Source organism: Brassica oleracea, chromosome C2 (genome assembly GCF_000695525.1).
Source record: "Brassica oleracea var. oleracea cultivar TO1000 chromosome C2, BOL, whole genome shotgun sequence".
NCBI lineage: Eukaryota > Viridiplantae > Streptophyta > Magnoliopsida > Brassicales > Brassicaceae > Brassica > Brassica oleracea.
The window spans coordinates 41,251,729-41,269,685 of NC_027749.1; the positions used below are offsets into that span (position 1 = coordinate 41,251,729).

The 17,957-nt window shown below is 34.9% G+C and overlaps 2 protein-coding genes and 1 pseudogene across 2 annotated transcripts; 1 reads left to right on the top strand and 2 right to left on the bottom strand.

Annotated features, from left to right (window-relative positions):
- Window positions 1–5,063: 5,063 nt before the first annotated feature.
- Window positions 5,064–6,050, bottom strand: LOC106324253 (N-acylphosphatidylethanolamine synthase-like). Its single transcript, XM_013762253.1, has 4 exons — window positions 6,007–6,050; window positions 5,532–5,770; window positions 5,296–5,429; window positions 5,064–5,107 (listed from the first exon to the last, which is right to left on the bottom strand). The coding sequence occupies exons 2-4, from the start codon at window positions 5,738–5,740 to the stop codon at window positions 5,064–5,066; spliced, it is 387 nt and encodes a 128-aa protein (XP_013617707.1). The 5' UTR covers window positions 5,741–5,770; window positions 6,007–6,050.
- A 6,829-nt stretch (window positions 6,051–12,879) lies between these two features.
- LOC106327501 (sulfite oxidase) lies at window positions 12,880–15,128 on the top strand. Its single transcript, XM_013765662.1, has 10 exons — window positions 12,880–13,010; window positions 13,088–13,203; window positions 13,289–13,470; window positions 13,551–13,669; window positions 13,748–13,843; window positions 13,927–14,037; window positions 14,112–14,213; window positions 14,325–14,372; window positions 14,460–14,678; window positions 14,756–15,128. Exons 1-10 carry the CDS (start codon window positions 12,936–12,938, stop codon window positions 14,870–14,872), a joined length of 1,185 nt encoding a protein of 394 aa, XP_013621116.1. The 5' UTR covers window positions 12,880–12,935; the 3' UTR covers window positions 14,873–15,128.
- A 150-nt stretch (window positions 15,129–15,278) lies between these two features.
- On the bottom strand, window positions 15,279–16,427 carry LOC106327502 (annotated as a pseudogene).
- Between the last annotated feature and the right edge of the window lie 1,530 nt (window positions 16,428–17,957).

The window sequence follows — 17,957 nt, forward strand, 5'->3', positions numbered from 1 at the left end:
CCTGAAACGAAAGAGAGTTATTTTTATGAGTTTTTTTATGAATCAAAATGATGACAGAAGAAAACTAAATGTTGAATGAAGAACAGAAGCAAATGTGACTTTTTATGGGTTCTTATATTAAATGGAAAATCTAGAACTATATGATGCAACTGAAACAAAACAAGAGAAGGATAGAAATATGGGGGATGGATCCTTGTTGCTGGATGTGTATCTCTCTCAACAAGAACAGTGGATGGCGATGGATAGCTATGGGATTTGGCTTGCTGGATGTATATCTCTCTCAAGGCAAATCGATGGATGGAATGGAGGTGAAGAATCGCCACAAGCTTGGTGGTTGAAGCTTGATAAGACTCGGCTGCTCCCTCTTGTTTTTCACAGAAAAAGACTTAAGGTTTTAGGTTTGCAAAGGCAAAATTATTCATAAAAGACTTGAGGCAAAAATCGCCAACTACATGGAATTATATAGGGTTTATCCCTTATGAGACTCAAAGATAAAAAGGCCTTAAACAAGCTGACCGAAATTAAGGCTGAAACAATAGCCCAAAGTCTTAACCAAATAAATTAAAATAAACCAGACATCTGGTTGTCGGTTTGAGAAAGTCCGGATCAGAATTCATAGTATGCTTGCATGTTGCCTCGTTAAAACCTTTCGGGAAAACCCAGTGGGACAAAACCCGATAAGGAAAAAGAGTACAACAGCATACTACTCCTTCTGATGGCGGCTATATCTCTGAACCGGAAGCAAGTTGGTTGGATGGATTGAGGATGAAGGTGGAAATGGTCAAGCCGGCTTCATTCTGATCAATGGAGGAGAACTGACTTGAATGAAAGGAGTCTGGAACCTCTAATCGTTCGCTGGTGTCTTCAAGCTTTAAGTCGGCCAACTCCTGGATCAATAGTTGCTTGAATCCGGTTTGTTCCTGTGCAAGCAACTCCTGGACAGCTTTGGCAAATCCAGCTCTTATAACCCTTGAACCGGACCTTGTGGTAGGACCTTTGCGGATGATGGGAACCTCAGTTGTGGGTACTGCAACACACCTAAGCATGAATGTCCTTAAAGCATTAGCCTCTTCAATCCAGTCATTCAAGTTAAAGAGATCTGCAGATCGATAGAAGTAGTCTTCTCTGCCAATTTGATTAAACCCGGAGAAAGCAATTCTTGCACTACCGAAGTCCCGGAGATGGTTTGTTGCTACCTTTGAGAGAATCTTATGAAGCATGGAAGGAGGGAGAGAAGCCAAGTTAAAGTTCGACATGGAGAGATATTTGTTTAATCAAGTAAATGGAGAGATTTTCGTTTAACTTATTTAGAGAGATTAAACTGAGTATTTATTACCCCATTTAATGGTGATTTGATAGACGCCTCTAGAAGACACGAGTTCAGAAGACATGACTTCTCAGTGCGCATGGGTTGGATTTGAAACTTTGAAAAACTTCTCTCTCCTACAATCGCATCTCTTGGAATTGGAACTGGAACTTTGTATAACTTTAACTTGTTAAGATATAACTATGCATAAGTAAGTGAACCTAAGTGATTTAGACTGTCTAAATTTATGAAATTAAGAAAAACGTAACAATTTTTATTGTATATATATTTGAAACTATGTAAAATGTAACGAAATTTAGATAGTGTATTGTTATATTTTGCAATATATGATCAGTACTCAGAAATTATTGTGGATAAATTTAATGACATAAACTAGCATTATAGGAGATAATAAATGTAAAAGTTAACATTTAGTTTGAGAAAAATCCTGTAATTAATGATTCTAGCAGTGGCGTCTCCATTTAAGGGTGATTTGATTGACTCCCCGGGACTTCTCTCACACGCCTTATGACTGCAACAGTCACATGTCTTGGATTCGGAAATTTGTATAACTTTAATTTATTAAGATTTATAACTATGTATAAGTAAGTAAAACTAAGTTATTTAGATTGTCTAAATTTATGAAACTAGGAAAAATGTTACAATTTTGATTGTATAAATATTTGAAGCTATGTAAAACTTAACGAAATTTAGATAGTATATTGTTCTATTTTGATAGAAATGACCAGTATCCAAAACTTATTATATAGTTTGAGAAAAAACCTGTAATTAATACTGGACTCCGCGAAAGAACACGACGTCTCACGTGAAAAAGTCTCTTATGATAATCATTACACTTGCATTTAAACAGTGGCGTGTCCATTGCATTAATTAAACTAAACTCCACCACAGTAACTTAAATCGTCTCCTTTAGTCCAGATATAAAATTCACCAAAAAGAAAAGCAAAGAAAGGATTCATCATCTCCTCTCTCAACAAACAAGATGAGACACTACGATAAGCTTTCTGAAGTTTCATATAACCCCAAGATCACGGTTTGGCGTTTCAGAGTCAAAATACACAGGATCTACCCTTTTTATTCCTATGTTACCAGCAGTGGACCTTTCTATACATATGTCCTAGCAGATGAAGAGGTACGTGTTAAATCATCATCTCTCGACTTTCTAATAACATGTAACCGTGAAAAATAAAAACTTGATCCTTGTACTTTATTTATGTAGGGAACCAAGATGGAGATGACCATTTATGGGAATTCTGATAGGTTTTGAGGTCTAGAGAAGCAAGAGGGAAAATGGGTGGAAATCTTTCGGGTAGAAGTTAAACGTTCATATTCAGGTTTCAATGGAGCAATCGGCTTTACTTTGAATACGCAAGTCCACATCATCGATCCTCTGAACAATCGGCATTTCATGGACTTCAAGAACATCCATGCAATCCCTCACATGGACCACAGGGACCGAAACTATCCCATAGGTATGAATGCTACTAAAATTTAAATATATTCAAATATTTAGATGTTAGTAACCGCAACATTCACATGTCTTGGATTCGGAACTTTGTATAGCTTTAATGTATTAAAAAAATAACTATGTATAATTAAGTAAAACTAAGTGATTTAGATTGTCTAAATTTATGAAACTAAGAAAAACGTAACACTTATCTGGTAGATACAATGGGAGTGGTCTTCAACACGGAAGCCCATTTCGATGACCCTGCAAGTGCAAGGATGGAGTTTTACATAAGGGACAACATGTAAGTAGAAAGTAACATATGATCAAAGCAAAATTTATCTATACTGTAATTGACGCACCTTTTTTTATTCTGAATAGTGATAGTCAGATAAAATGTGTGGCAACTGGTGCTCATGCTTATGCATTCCGGGATGGTCTTGAAAACATGAAAGTTCGTAGACAGGTGATTGTGGTCCTTAAGATGTGGAGGGTCTGGAAATTTTGGAGTAAGTGTAGTTTATGTGTCTGGTTTTAAATGTGATAGTTGAGTAAAACGTTTACTAAACTCATTTACTCATTTATACAGGTTACTTTGGTCCTCCTGATCTATGGCTTGAGATCGAGGGCAGATTATCTGACTTCAGGTTCAATCCGCATTTGCCGGAGGTTGAGGAGTTCAGGCAGTTTCTACTACACAGTGACCCTTATGTTCAGCGATATGGGGCTGTAGGTCTTTTGTAAATCTTGTTGTTCTCAATGTTCTTCATCTTCGTACTTGTCTTAAACTTGGTGAAACTTTGTTTAAATGTTGGTGAAACTTCGTGGTTTGAATTTTTTCAATTTTCCAACTTCGAAAAAAATAGATGAACTACAAGTTTGTGCTTGTATAAACTGGTAACAATTTGTGTTTTCACTTAATCAATTGTCCAGCTTTGTAAAATTGAGACAAAGTTGAAATTCGTTTTCGTATAAATAGGTCAGAATTTGTGAAACTTTTTCGATAGATCAAACTACATAGTTATCCAACTTCGCATAACTTAGGAGAAACTTACAAAAAAACTTAGAAAAACAGAAAGTAGCTGGAAGTCTCTTAGGGATTACTTCTTGTACATCATAATTCCTAGAACTAAAACGACAGCAAGAATAACACAACCTCCTGATATCTTTATCTTCAGCATCTTCGGCTCCATTATTTTGGGACCTTCGCTGAGTTCACCTTAGCTCCTTATTGTTGCTTTGAGAAATTGAACTTCTTCTTCTAGCATTCGAACTTGGCAGTCCAACTGTTGTATCTCATCGGTGAAAGCTTCATCAACCCATTTGAAGACGTGATTGTTGTTCTCGAGCTACAACGGATTAAACATACCAATTAAAAGAAGAACGAGTAAGCCTTCAATAACTAAAGCTAAACGGATGTACCCTTAGTGATGCCGCATAGATACACCGATAATACCGGCGATATGGGTTTTGATTGGTTTTGGAGATGAGCTCGGTGATGCCCACCCCGCACCAACACTTACTAGGTATTCCCAAAGTTCGTACTCGTCTCCGGCCACCGGTCGTGGAAGATGAAGCTGACATCTCTATTATTTCTCTCTCGGGGTTGGGGGGAGTTCGAATGGGAGAGAGATAAATTAAGGAAGAGAGATAAATTAAGGAAGAGAGAGAAAGGAGAATATAGCGAATGGGGAAAACAAAAAAAGGTCTTTAATACTTCGATTAAACGATTTTGGGGTTTTAGCATATTGGGAAGAGGGAAATTAGAAATTCAAAAAGTTGGGCGGGAAAATCTCGTGGTTGAAGTTTCACCAAGTTTATATTTTGCGTGGTCGAAGTTTCACCAAGTTTATAGTTTTACAGAAAACATCGAAGTTGTACTTTTTAATTATTTCTATTTATATTAGTTATACTCTACTTGAATGACTGATTTTATAGTTATACCAATTAAATTATGTTTTCTTGGTTCATTTCTCATACGATCATGTACACATAAACTTGATTTCCTACCATTAGCAAAATTTTAAATGTAACGAGGTGAGTATTAACGAAAAAGCTATGAGAACTCAGTGTATTTCCTAAATAATTGCTGACAAGCAATGAGATGAAATTTTTATAATTCTGATTAGATCATGATTTTAATAATAAATCACCATCTAATTACTTCCATGACTTATTAACAAGCTTAGAATTTACAATCACATTACTCAGTTTACCTATCATAGTTATACCAGTAATAAAGAAACAAAGTTTCACTTGGTTGCACAACACACAAATACAAATTTCACCTCACAACGTTCTCACATCAAAACTGAAAGTGAAAGGCTTACAACCTACTTCACATCAAAACAAAGCAAAAGGTTTACAACCTACTCCTCTTCTGTTTCTTGTGGGGGTGTTCATCGTGTTCCAAACTAGTGACTACATTCTCTTCTTCTCCATATCCACTCTCACGCTCACTATAATTCCATTCATAATTTCTACTACAAGAGCTTTTTCCAACTCTTAAGAGAGAGCTTACCAGTGCGGAAGATGTAGGAGAAGACAGGGTTCTTGAAACATATGTCCTCAGCAGCAAGAACCCATCGAGCCAGCTCTGGATCCAAAGAAAGAAGAAGACCCTTGAACCCTCCCCACATTACTGGATCATCTAAACTAATTACAAGAGAAAAAAACGAAATAGCTCAACATTGAGATGACAAGAAGGAAAGAAAGAGATTATTATTTCAAAAAAGGTTTAAAAATTTTTGAACTAACGTGGACATGTGATTACTAACAGTGATGAGAGGGACACCGGGTGGTCGTGAACGGACAAGAGTCAAAAGAGTATCTGCATTGTGAACTGTGGTTTTGTTGCAAAGATTCGCTACTGCTCTCGCAAAGGCACCAACGGCTGTTATCACAGCTTTCCTTGGGATTCCTCCCAAGTGATCAGATCTTGCTGCCCATTCCATTATCCTCCCCATTGTATACGCCTCAAGCTTCAAAGTTCTCACCTTTATACAACATATCATAACAAAAGCTTTAAGTAATCGAAATGTAAGAACTTGAAAGGCTAGTTAAACACAAAACTCGATGCAAAGATTCCGTAACTAAGTATCATTTCCTAAGCATCAATCTCTAAAACAGTAAAGACCGAGTAATCTAGGGAACTCTAAACGACAGAACTGAACTATTAGAAACGAGTCTACTTTAAGATCGAGACGAAACTTCGAAAAAGATGAAGACTTACGATTAGAAACGAGCGAGACCACACAATTGGTCTAAGAGGAGAAACTGAAGAGGCAACTCTTGATAGTTGCTCGGTTATTTGAACTATTTACAATTCTTGGATGTCTTCCACATGCAAAATACTTCTTCTTTGCTCTCTATCCACTGATGTTAGATAAACAAACACATCTTCATCATCCAAAATATACGATTGCCTCTTAGGTTCCACTACCAATGGAATGTAACCCAAATTGAGCCTCTTCGTTAACGGATATATTCCCTTCTTCCTGCATATCCTCTCCTTCAACAATGAATATGTGATCTCCTCCAATGATGATGTCATAAAGGATATAACATACAAACGAGCATCGGTTGGAATCCATTCATAATCATCTCCAGCCTTCGAATAATGTCCATCATAATCAAAGTGTATGTTCGTCGAAAAAGGACACATTGTCTGCAATATAAAAAAAATAAACCATCAAAGTTATACATAGTTATACAGTTATACCATTAAAGTTATACTTCGTTATACCATGTTACAAAGTTTTGTCAGTAATCAGCCCGTCTAATCTAACCAAGTTTCCCCAAGTTTCAGAGCTCTAGATGTTTCTCTGAAAACCAAATAGTAATCACTTTCTTTGATTCAATCGTCCTTTCCATCCCGACATTCAATCATACAGTCGTTGATTATCCAATTGACTAATTGATAGACCACCCACACTTTTCGATCCTTATACACAAATGAATAAGAAATTTTCCATTACTACGAATCGACTCTTCAATTCAAAACCAATTTGTAATTGTAATCAGCTTTTATTCCCGACATGCAATTATACAGTTGTTGATTATCGAATTCCCTAATAAACAGACCATCCAAACTTTCCGATCCTCGACTAGTTCATAAACAAATATGAAATCTTCTATCCAAATCGGAATCCCTGTGAATAGAGTTAATCGTCTATGGTGGATGAGGATTCTAAAGGGACGATTTGATATACATACCCTGTAAAACGGAATCAATAGTTCAATGATTCAGCATACAAGCAACGAAACCGATAGCAATTTGATGATAGCGAGGAAGACCGACGAGGACGAGAGAGGATCGACGAACGACTGGGCTCGAGTGGAAGGGTTCCGAGTGGGAGGGGGAGGCGTGAAATTTAATTAATTATTTCATTAATTTAAGTTTAAATCGGTCAGGGGCACTTTCGACATTAACCACACTCCTAGAGAGTATCAGAATAGAGAAGAGTATGCCATAATTCGTAAGAGTATGCAAGGTTATTTTTTGTCTCATTAAAAGCATCTGAGATTATTTCTCCCGAGCAAACCCTTGAATTTTTTTTTTACAGTGTTGAAAAATGAGCCATTGACATTTAGGGGGGGGGTTATTGGGCAAATAATTCTAGAGGAGTTATTAAATTTTGAGATTCCATTCTTATTGGTTTGTGAATTTTTAAAATTTAAATAGAATCCATTGTTATTGGAGTGATGATTTTTAAATTTCACTCAAAATTCTTTGTTATTGGAAAAGTTTAGTTTTCATTGATTTTAAGATTCTATTAAAATATATTGTTATTGGGATGTAAATTTTCTTTGTTTTTACTCATAGTACTCAACTTTGAGAATAACATCTATACCCATAAGATTTTTGAAATCAATGTAATAAAATACACTCACATAAAAAAAAACTCAAATTGAAGAATGAAATAATATACAAATCACAATTTTAACATAATACAATTCACAACTTAGAAAAATAGAAAAAAATATCAAAAATTTAAAATAAAAATTGTAAAAATAGTTTTAAAAAACACTTTCGTATTTTTTAATTAAACATTTCAAAAATAATAATTCAATTTTTTTTTTACAAAAATTCAAATTTAAAACATATATTTCGAAATTATATAATTTTTTTTTTTATTATTTATATGTCTATAAAGTAAGAAGTAGAAATTAATTTTTTTGGTCATTTTATTTCCTGAGATCTTTTTTGTGACAAAAACTTTTTTAAAAGTTGTTTAAGAATTGCCTTAATTGAAATGATTTTCTTTCCTTTTTTTTCTACCACCATTAATTTCTTACTTTAAAAGTTAATAACAATCAATAGAATTCTATACACAAGTAATGAAAATCTATGTAAAAGTATTTGATAAAACTGTTAAATCTAGTTAACTTGTAAAATCCTCTCAACTATTAAAATCATCAAATTCCACAGAAATTCATGTTTCAATAACCCCCTTATTTACTTTGGATGATTTTTTTTGTCAGCACTTTGGAAGTTTTATAAAGTCTTCTTTATTTTGTTTCCTTTTACAAGTTTCGTTTTACAAGTTTTCTTAAATGTTGTAATGATGTTGACATTTTTTTCTGTGGAATTACTGTAAATTTGTAAACTAGTAGTGATGAAAAAGAAAATCATAAATATTATACACAAATAACTTTTGAATATTTTTGGATGAATCTTGAATCTCAGCCGTCAGATCATTCATCGAAAAATATTCCAAAGTTATTGACTTATTCTTGGGTTCACCCCCTAAGGAACCAATAGGATTGTGTCATTTCATATTCGGTATCTTTTAAAAAAGGAAACAAATATTGTCAAATTATATTATCTTTTTAAAAATAAAAAGTAAAAAGAAATAAATAAAAAATAGTAGTAATTAAAAAAAAAAAAAAATTTAACGTCGTCAGCAAAACATTAAACTCTAAATCCTAATCCCTAAACACTAAATCCTAAACCCTAAACCCTTAGATAAACCCTAAACCCTAGGATAAATCTTAAACTCTAGGATAAATTTTAAACTCTAAATCAAAATCACTAAACACTAAAACACTCAAGGGTTTAGGGTTTAGGATTTAGGCTTTAGAGTTTTAGGGTTTAGCGTTTTTATTTAGAGTTTAGAATTTATCCAAGGGTTTAGAGTTTACCCAAGGGTTTAAAGTTTACCCAAGGGTTTAGGGTTTTGCCCAAGGGTTTAGGTTTATCCAAGGATTTAAGGTTTAGGATTTAGGGTTTAGGGATTAGGATTTAGGGTTTAGTGTTTTCCTGACGACGTTAAAAAAAAAAATTAATTCTTTTTTCTGTAACTGCCATTTTTTTTTTTTTTTTTTAAACATAATATAACTTGCTAATATTTTGTTTCCTTTTTAAAAGATATCAAATTTGAAATAAAGAAATCTTATTTGATAGCGTATAATATTTATGATTTTCATTTGGTTCTCTCGTTTTCAGAATCTATGCTGATGCCCGTTATTATTCAAGATCTCGTTATAGATATAGAAACGGGACTTGCTAATATATATATATATAGATACGAGTCGTGGGTCATATTCCTTTTGGGATAAACGAAGGCTCTGATCGGTAACATTGTTTAATCACATACGCATACCGTACAAAAATTCAATAGTATTGATTAATTTTCTAATTGATATGGAAATAGTGTAATTAAAAATCCAATAGTATCAAGGGGATACAATTGGTGTCAGGTGTGCGAAAAGGAAACATATCCACATGTTGGGTTCATATAGAATGTTAGATCCACTTATGAATTATGGTCTGCGTCTTAAGATTGGCGAGAGGATTATTATACAATTCTCAGCGATGGTCTAACACCATTGCCAAATACAGAATAGTCTTTGAGATAACCCTTGGTTGATGCTATTTTGTTACATAGATTGTATATATATATATATATATATTCTCTCATAGGATCGTCCAAGAGATATACGGGTCGGGTCGTGCATGGAATATAAATGATAAACATCAGCTTGATAGTGACATTCAGATACTGCCTAATGAAGAAAGTCAATGCTTGGTTATTGGTAGTTGGTACTATCCCCAGATCAAATCTTGGCTTCTTATTCTTTATCAAAGGGCTATGATTGGTTTACATAGATTTCAATTTCGTTTCTGCTTCATTTGAAGGTAAAAGAGGAGTATTGATGGTGTAGCGGAACGGCTGCATCTGAATTGGAATCACAGAGAAGTTGCAAAATGATCACAATTCAGAATTTTGTTTCGACAGTTTTTACACATAGGAAATCACTTGAAGCAGAAAGCGGTTGAATACTAATCCCAATCGAAAAACTTAAAGGACATGTTGAACAAAATCATTTTTGTTACTGAAATATTTAAACGAGCTATAACCAACCAATGGGAGACAAGTTATTAAAACAAATACTATAAATAAAAAGTACATATTAATTAGGCAAATTCTCTCAAATAGCTATTTTAAGTTTTTGTCGCAAAAATATTTCTCAAGAAATAAAATAACCAAAATAGTCATTTTTATTTTGAAATTTTTAATATTTTTTTGTATTTTTTAAATTAAAACTCTATCTCCAGAACTCCACCCCTTAACTCTAAACTCTAAGTCTAGATTAGTTAACCATAGAATAAAAATGTATTTTACCCTATAATAAAATTTATTCATTGAGGGCTATTTTTGAAAAAATAAACTAAAAAATGTTATCATAGGAAATTTCTATATTAATTATAATTATCATTTTAATAAAACTGAAATATTATAATATATTTCAAATCATGATTTCGTGTTGTGGATTATATCAACATATAATTTTGGAGGTGTTTCAGAGTTGCATCTATCATCTTTGGAGGGAGCGGAATGAGAGGAGACATCGCACAGACTTTCGGATAGTGGATCAAGCGTATCGGATCATTGACAAGTCCATACGTAACATGATCACGTCTCTGCGTTATAGAGCGGGCCACAAGTTAGCTGGTATATTGCAAAGGTGGTTTGAAGTAACAGCATAAGCTTAAGAGGTTTACAAAATAATTCTTTTTGCATTGTATAGCTTTTGCTTTCCTCTTCATAGTCTTTTAAAGTTGATGTAAATGTCTATTCTTTCTACTTTGATCAATAAATTTCACATTTTATAAAAAAAAACATATAATTTTGAATACATCTTTCAAAGGTTGTACTGATTTTTTTTTTTTTGAATCCCAAATATTGAATAAATATATATATATTCCAAAATAAGCTTGAGTTTCTAGTCAAGTATTTATTATTGAAAAACTGAACACCTGTAGTTTTTCAAAATTGTATAATAACACTTCTAATAAATTATTTATGACCTAAGTTTTAATATTTAAATTTTAAAAATCTATGTATATAGAACTTTTTTCAAAGCTCAAAAAGTTAGTTACATAAAAACTCTATTGACATAAATTGTATTCATAAATTTAAATACAAATTATAGCTTATCTTCAATGTCTATAAATATATAAATGGTGAAAAATTATGAATATCCGCAATAAAATTTATACCGACAAACAAATAATTTGCACTTTTAAAGGGTGTATCAAAATCCTGTCGCATTGCTAAATATACTGTTAATATTTTTGAACGGTATACGTAATTAGTTTGAGACGAAACTGTAAATGAGTATTCTTCATAAATTGTCTCAAGCACAAATGATATACTCACAAAAGCCTCTATAAAGTTTGAAACTTTGTTGCAACTAGAACATAGTTATTGCTTATTGCAACAAAAACAATGCTAACAGGTATGTAACTTCAACGTAGATGGTAAACTTCAATCATGCCTGATCCAAATAAGTCTATATTGTTTTAGATACGCATTGCGTATCATCAGTAAAAATATACATCTAACCTAAAACATATAAGAACACCAGAAGGCAGATTGTTTAACTACTCTTAAAAAATAAAAATAAAAACATACAATTATTTTAGTCAGGGCCATGAAGAGTTTCTAGCAACAATATAATTCTAAAAAATAACTACTCCCTCTGTATCACTTTAACTGATGTTTTAAGAGAATTTTTTTAATTTCATTTTAAGTGATGTTTTTAAGTTTCTATGTAAAAAGTAAATGCAATTTTATGTTTTTGACTATTTGTATTCTGCAGTATGATTTTCTATTGGTTGAATTAAATGTATTTATTATTGTTTTTAGACAAATGAGAAAAATTAAATAAAAGTTTGTAATTTCTTAATATGTGTGCAAAAACTTTAAAATCCACTTATTTTGATACAGATGGAGTAATAACCTAATAATACAAAAATAATTGTCAGTAATATAAAAATAATAATTCTAGAAACAATAATATACTTACAAAAATAAAAATTCCTAGCTTAATAGAAAAAGTAGTTAGTATCTGAAATACTTGGGCTTCTTAATTTTAGGAATAAAGTAGTAGCATCCCAAGATATGCATAGCCCATAGGCATCCGGTATTCGGTTATGTTTCTGTTTCAGGTAGGAACCATTCGGCTATGGGTATATTGGATAAATCATTCTTATACTCAAATAGGCACTTATGAGATTTCGGGTACGGTTTCGGTTGGTTTCGGACATCCATTTAATATATGAATCAAATATATACATATATAAAATATATTAGTTAACATGTTAATCTAAGTGATCTAGTGGTTAACACTTGCATATTCGTCAATCCAACCAGAATTCGAATCCCTAAGATGCTAATTTTGTAAGTATTTATTGTATTTTAATATAGAAATACCATATATCATTATAACATAAGAGAGTACCTAAAAGATAATGTGTTATGTTAGTAACAATGTTCTCACTCTTCTTATCCAATCCATTGATGACATTTTAACTTATATCAAAAAGCTGAAACTTATTATTTTTTTTTTTTCTGATATTGGGTGCCCGATTCGGATAAATCATTTGGGTATCTGAGAGTTTCAATCCAGTTTCGTTTTCGGATAATTTGGTTTGGTTTCTCAGTTCCGGTTTTTGCTATAATATGCAAGTGGATGAAATAAAAAGAAAAAAGAAAGTCTAAGAAACAAAATCATGGAGGCACAATACCTTGCCCAATCGAAATTTGGGCCGAGTATATGGGCTGATACATATCTTTTTCTGACCACAGAAGTCCTCCTTTTCTCTGACCACAAAGCAAAGGAGTTTATCTGCAAAAAAAAGAAGAAGAAGATATGCCTGGGATTCGCGGACCTTCAGATTACTCGCAGGAACCATCTCGTGACCCTAGTCTCAAAATCAACGCAAAGGCAAGCCCTCCTCCTTTCTTCTTTGATTTTGTTTCTGATCTGCTATTCATTCGATTTTGGGGGTGATGCGATGACAGGAGCCCTTCAATGCCGAACCACCTCGCTCCGCCTTAGTTTCATCTTACGTCACTCCCGTCCATCTTTTCTACAAGCGAAACCATGGCCCCATTCCCATCATCGATCACATCGACAAGTCACTCATCTCTTTCTCTTTCTCTCCATCTTCAGTTTCTTTTCCAACTTTTGTCTGAATCTGGATCTTTGTTTCCACTTACCAGCTACTCCGTGTCCGTCACCGGATTGATCGATAACCCAACAAAGCTCTTCATCAAAGATATCATGTCCCTGCCCAAGTACAATGTCACTGCTACTCTACAGTGTGCGGGTAACAGAAGAACTGCTATGAGCAAAGTCAGGAATGTTAGAGGGGTTGGTTGGGATGTTTCTGCCATTGGCAACGGTTTGTTTTTCTTTCTCTCTCCAGACTCTCTTTTTTTTTATAATGCAAAGACTGTATAATAATAGTACTTTGCCTTTCAGCTGTGTGGGGCGGGGCCAAATTGGCCGATGTTCTTGAGCTTTTGGGGATTCCAAAGCTCACTAGCTCCACCGGTTTAGGTGGCAGACATGTTGAGTTTGTCAGTGTTGATCGCTGCAAGGTATTTATATATATATACACCTTCCCTTTCATCTTTAGTTTATGCGTTTGGTTTTGATTTGATTCGTGCTCTATCTAGGAGGAGAATGGTGGGCCTTACAAGGCGTCAATCCCTCTTAACCAAGCCACAAATCCTGAAGCCGATGTTCTACTCGCTTATGAGATGAATGGAGAGGTTTTTATATCTCCCTTTCTCTTTTTTCATTGCTCAGAGATTTTTGTTTATTAAATGTTTTTTTTTTTCCTTCTTGTTTGAAGATCCTGAACAGGGATCACGGATATCCGTTAAGGCTGGTTGTCCCGGGTGTGATTGGTGCTCGTTCCGTCAAATGGCTTGATTCCATCAATCTACTCGCTGAAGAATGCCAGGTCTGTCTCTCAGCATGCATCCCCCTGTGTTTTTAGCAAATCAGAAACTGCTCTAAAGGATCACAATGTTGTAGGGTTTTTTCATGCAAAAAGATTACAAAATGTTCCCTCCTTCTGTCAATTGGGACAATATCGACTGGTCCTCAAGGAGGCCCCAAATGGATTTCCCTGTTCAGGTATACAATATTCCCTTTTGAATTTGGTTTGACTATAGAATTATAAACCGAGCATTATTTTCTTTGGACCACCACCAAATATATCTTATCTCATGGTTATGGTGTGAACAGAGTGCAATCTGCTCTTTGGAGGACGTGCAAATGGTGAAGCCTGGAAAGGTGAGAACTTTGAAGTCATTTCCCAACTAATCTCATCTGACCAATGCAGGAGCAAATTGAGTTGTAATATTTGGGTTTTTTTTGCAGGTAAGCATCAAAGGATATGCGGTTTCTGGAGGTGGGCGAGGGATCGAGCGAGTGGATATATCAATGGATGGAGGCAAAAGCTGGGTGGAAGCTTCTAGAACACAGAAACCAGGGAAGGATTACATCTCTGAACACAACTCCAGCGACAAATGGGCGTGGGTGTTGTTTGAAGCCACTATTGATGTCTCCCAGAGTACCACCGAGGTCATCGCCAAAGCGGTAAAAAAGCTTCTCTCTCAGATAATATAATAATAGTGAATTATTCTCGTATAATAATTATGGGAATTGTGGGGTAGGTGGATTCGGCGGCCAATGTTCAGCCGGAAAATGTGGAGTCAGTGTGGAACCTAAGAGGGGTGCTCAATACATCGTGGCACCGTGTCCTGCTCCGTCTTGGCCACTCTAACTTGTAGATCACCAAGTTACCCACCGCTTTGTCTGTCCTCTCCTTTTACCTCTTTTTCGGTTTCAAAAACTATATATGAGGTTCCTGTGGATATGTGAGCAAAAGTTTGGGTTTAGTTTAATAAGTGAGAAAACTCACATGCGAATGTGATTACTCTTAGCTTTTGGTCATCGTCGGGTGCATTATAAGCCACTGTTTAAAAATTTCGATGCAGTATTGTTGTTGTTATAATAAATGTGCATGGAATCATATGGTTGACCACATAATGTATGCTCCTTGATTGATTCACTCTCCACTCTCCTCTTATTATATTGAAGATTCATGTGGGTCATATATATACCTTGTGGGATAAACGAAGAATTATATACACATAAAATATGAAATCATGTTGTGATGTTGTCCTAGTCAGATTCTAAACTGGTATGCAATCAATTGCTTTTCTTCCAAGGTTTCTAAGTACATTTTCTTTCATAGAGTTCCTTTTCAAGCCAGAAAGATTATAACCTCAAGATCGGGTAACAACAAATAAATGATCTTGAGACTTTTCCACTGGTCACAAACATCACATAACAAGAAGAAGAAAAAAGCAAGAAACTTTGTTCACTTCTTTGAAGATGATGATTCCGGCTCTTTCCACGCCGCTTGCCATTGCTTGTCATACAACGTTGTCTCTTCAAACAAACCCTGGAGTTTGTCTAAATCTTCATTCTTGCGGATGAAAAGAACTCCAGCTACAGCCACAAACAAGAGTGTTTTGCAGAAGAAATTACCCATTTGATCAACAAGTCCTACTCCGGTAAGGCTATCAACAAAGTAAGACATGAAGAACCCTATCATCGCAGCACGACCTATAAGACAATACCCACCAAGAAGAAAAAACAAACAAACTTGAGATCATGTTTAGTAGCAAAGTTACACAATATCATTATTGAGTTATACCATTGAGGAGTTCAGCTTCTGGTAGGTGATACCGCTTCATCCAAGCCCACCATGGAATAATGGAGGTATCGAACAGAACAGGCTCGTCGTTAGTAGTTGTTTCCGGGCTGTCTTCAAGCCACTTTCTCCTCTTTGCCTCTACACATTATACAACAACCCTATAACGTATTACAAAACCAAAGCAAGGAGCTCTTGTAGTAAGTAACAGAGCACACTTAACCAGAAACGATTACAGAATCCCAATCGGTTTTGCCTTCTTTCTCGAACTGTTTCAGATCCCATGTTCCATTAACCCACTTCGCATCCTGAAACTTGATCTCCGTCGTGGTAGTTGTCAAATCAGTCTCGTCGGAGGAGATTTAACCGGAACTTCCTCTTTAGCGGGAGACACAGGCTTTGGAATCTCCACGGTGGTTGCAGAGACTGTAGCAGACGTGCCGTTGTCGGAGGAGGAGGCTCGAGTGAGGGAGAAGAGAGAGAGGCGCTTGGTGGAGAGGAGAGTGAGTAAGATCTTGGGGGTGAGAGTAGAGTTTAGAAGCGGAGAAGAGATCGGCGGGGAGCATAACGCCATTGATAGGGACATTTGTTGCTTGCTCTCTCTCTCTCTCTCTCTCTCTCTCTCTCTCTCTCTCTTTTCAGTTAGTTCGAATGTGTGGTTTGAAATGAGCTTCGAAGGAAGTGAAAGAGATGTTATCGTTAATCGCTTCGAATGTATTTCGTTTTCGTTTTTTTTTGTTTGCTTACTGAAACTACGTGACGTTTTTGTGTTCTGGTGAAATCGAGATTATCAATGGACTTCATATATATGAACTAGAAGTCCATTTCAATTTCGCCTTCGGCCCAAAGAGAAGCAGAAACCATACTTACCAAAACACAAAATTTATATGGATTTTTTTTTAATAACTTAAGGTTTTTAAAATTTTAAAGAAAGACGTCAAAAAGTCATTATACTTTTTTGCACTGTTATTTTAAATATTAATTTGATATTATATCATAAAATATAAAAGTTATTATATTGATAATTTGTAGGGGGAATTTTACTTTTAAACTTTGTTTAGTACCACTATTTATATATACACTTAGAAGGAGGACATTTTCAGAAATACCTAAATCATTAATAGTCAAAAGATAAGAATAACCCTCTCACAATTATAACCTCGTTTCCTATCTCTTTCTCTCTCGAGAGAAAGCTTCAAACGGCAACGAGATCGAGCGACGACGGTGACGAAATCGAGCGACGACGAGGAGGTCGAGTGTATCCTCTCTCATGCACGAAGCAAACGCGATCGAGTGACGACGGCAAGATCGAGCGACGACGAGATCGATAAAGAATCACAACTTGTAAGTAATTTTCTCAGATTTTGTTGTTTCAATCTAAGAGAAAGAGTTATCTATTAATAGTCAGATCTAAGATAAAGATTTCCGATAGTGAACATTAAGTTTTTGAAAATTTATAACTCTTTATAAATCTAAGTTTTAGGACGACGGCGATTCTAACAACAGCGACACTCACGACGGCCACTCTCACGACGACGACGAGAAAAGGTCTTCTCTCTCACTAGTCACGACGTCTCTCTGGAAAGAGCATCCGGTGACGACGAATAACAATCACACTACACGATTCAAAATCTCATCTCAAAAATGTCGTCTTCTCTTCACGATTCTCCTCTTCACGATTAAGATTCTCCTCTTCATGATTTTCATCTTCACGATTCTCTACAAGTAAGTTCCTAAATTTGGGTATCTTTTTGTTTGTTTGAAGTCATTTTTTGAATTTATTATTTATGTTACAAGAAAATAGAAGAGGATTGGTTGAGGATTGTCATGTTCCTAGTTAGATCTAAGAGAAAGAGTATCGATAGTGAACATTGAGTTTTTTTGAAAAATTATAAGCCTTTATAAATGTGGGTTTCAAGTAATTATACGATGCGTGAACTCAAGAAATGTTGTCTTGTATTGCAGTTGGATAGCAACGAGTTTTGCACAACCTTGAGATTGTCTGGGAGGGTTTATGAAGCTGTAGAACCACTAGATAATCCCAAAGCGATAATCCATCACTCAAAGATTGATTATGTCGAGAAGGCAGAAGATATATTAGGAAAAGAAGAGTTCTCTATCTCACATTGGGAGCATTTTGAAGGTGGTTAAAAGGA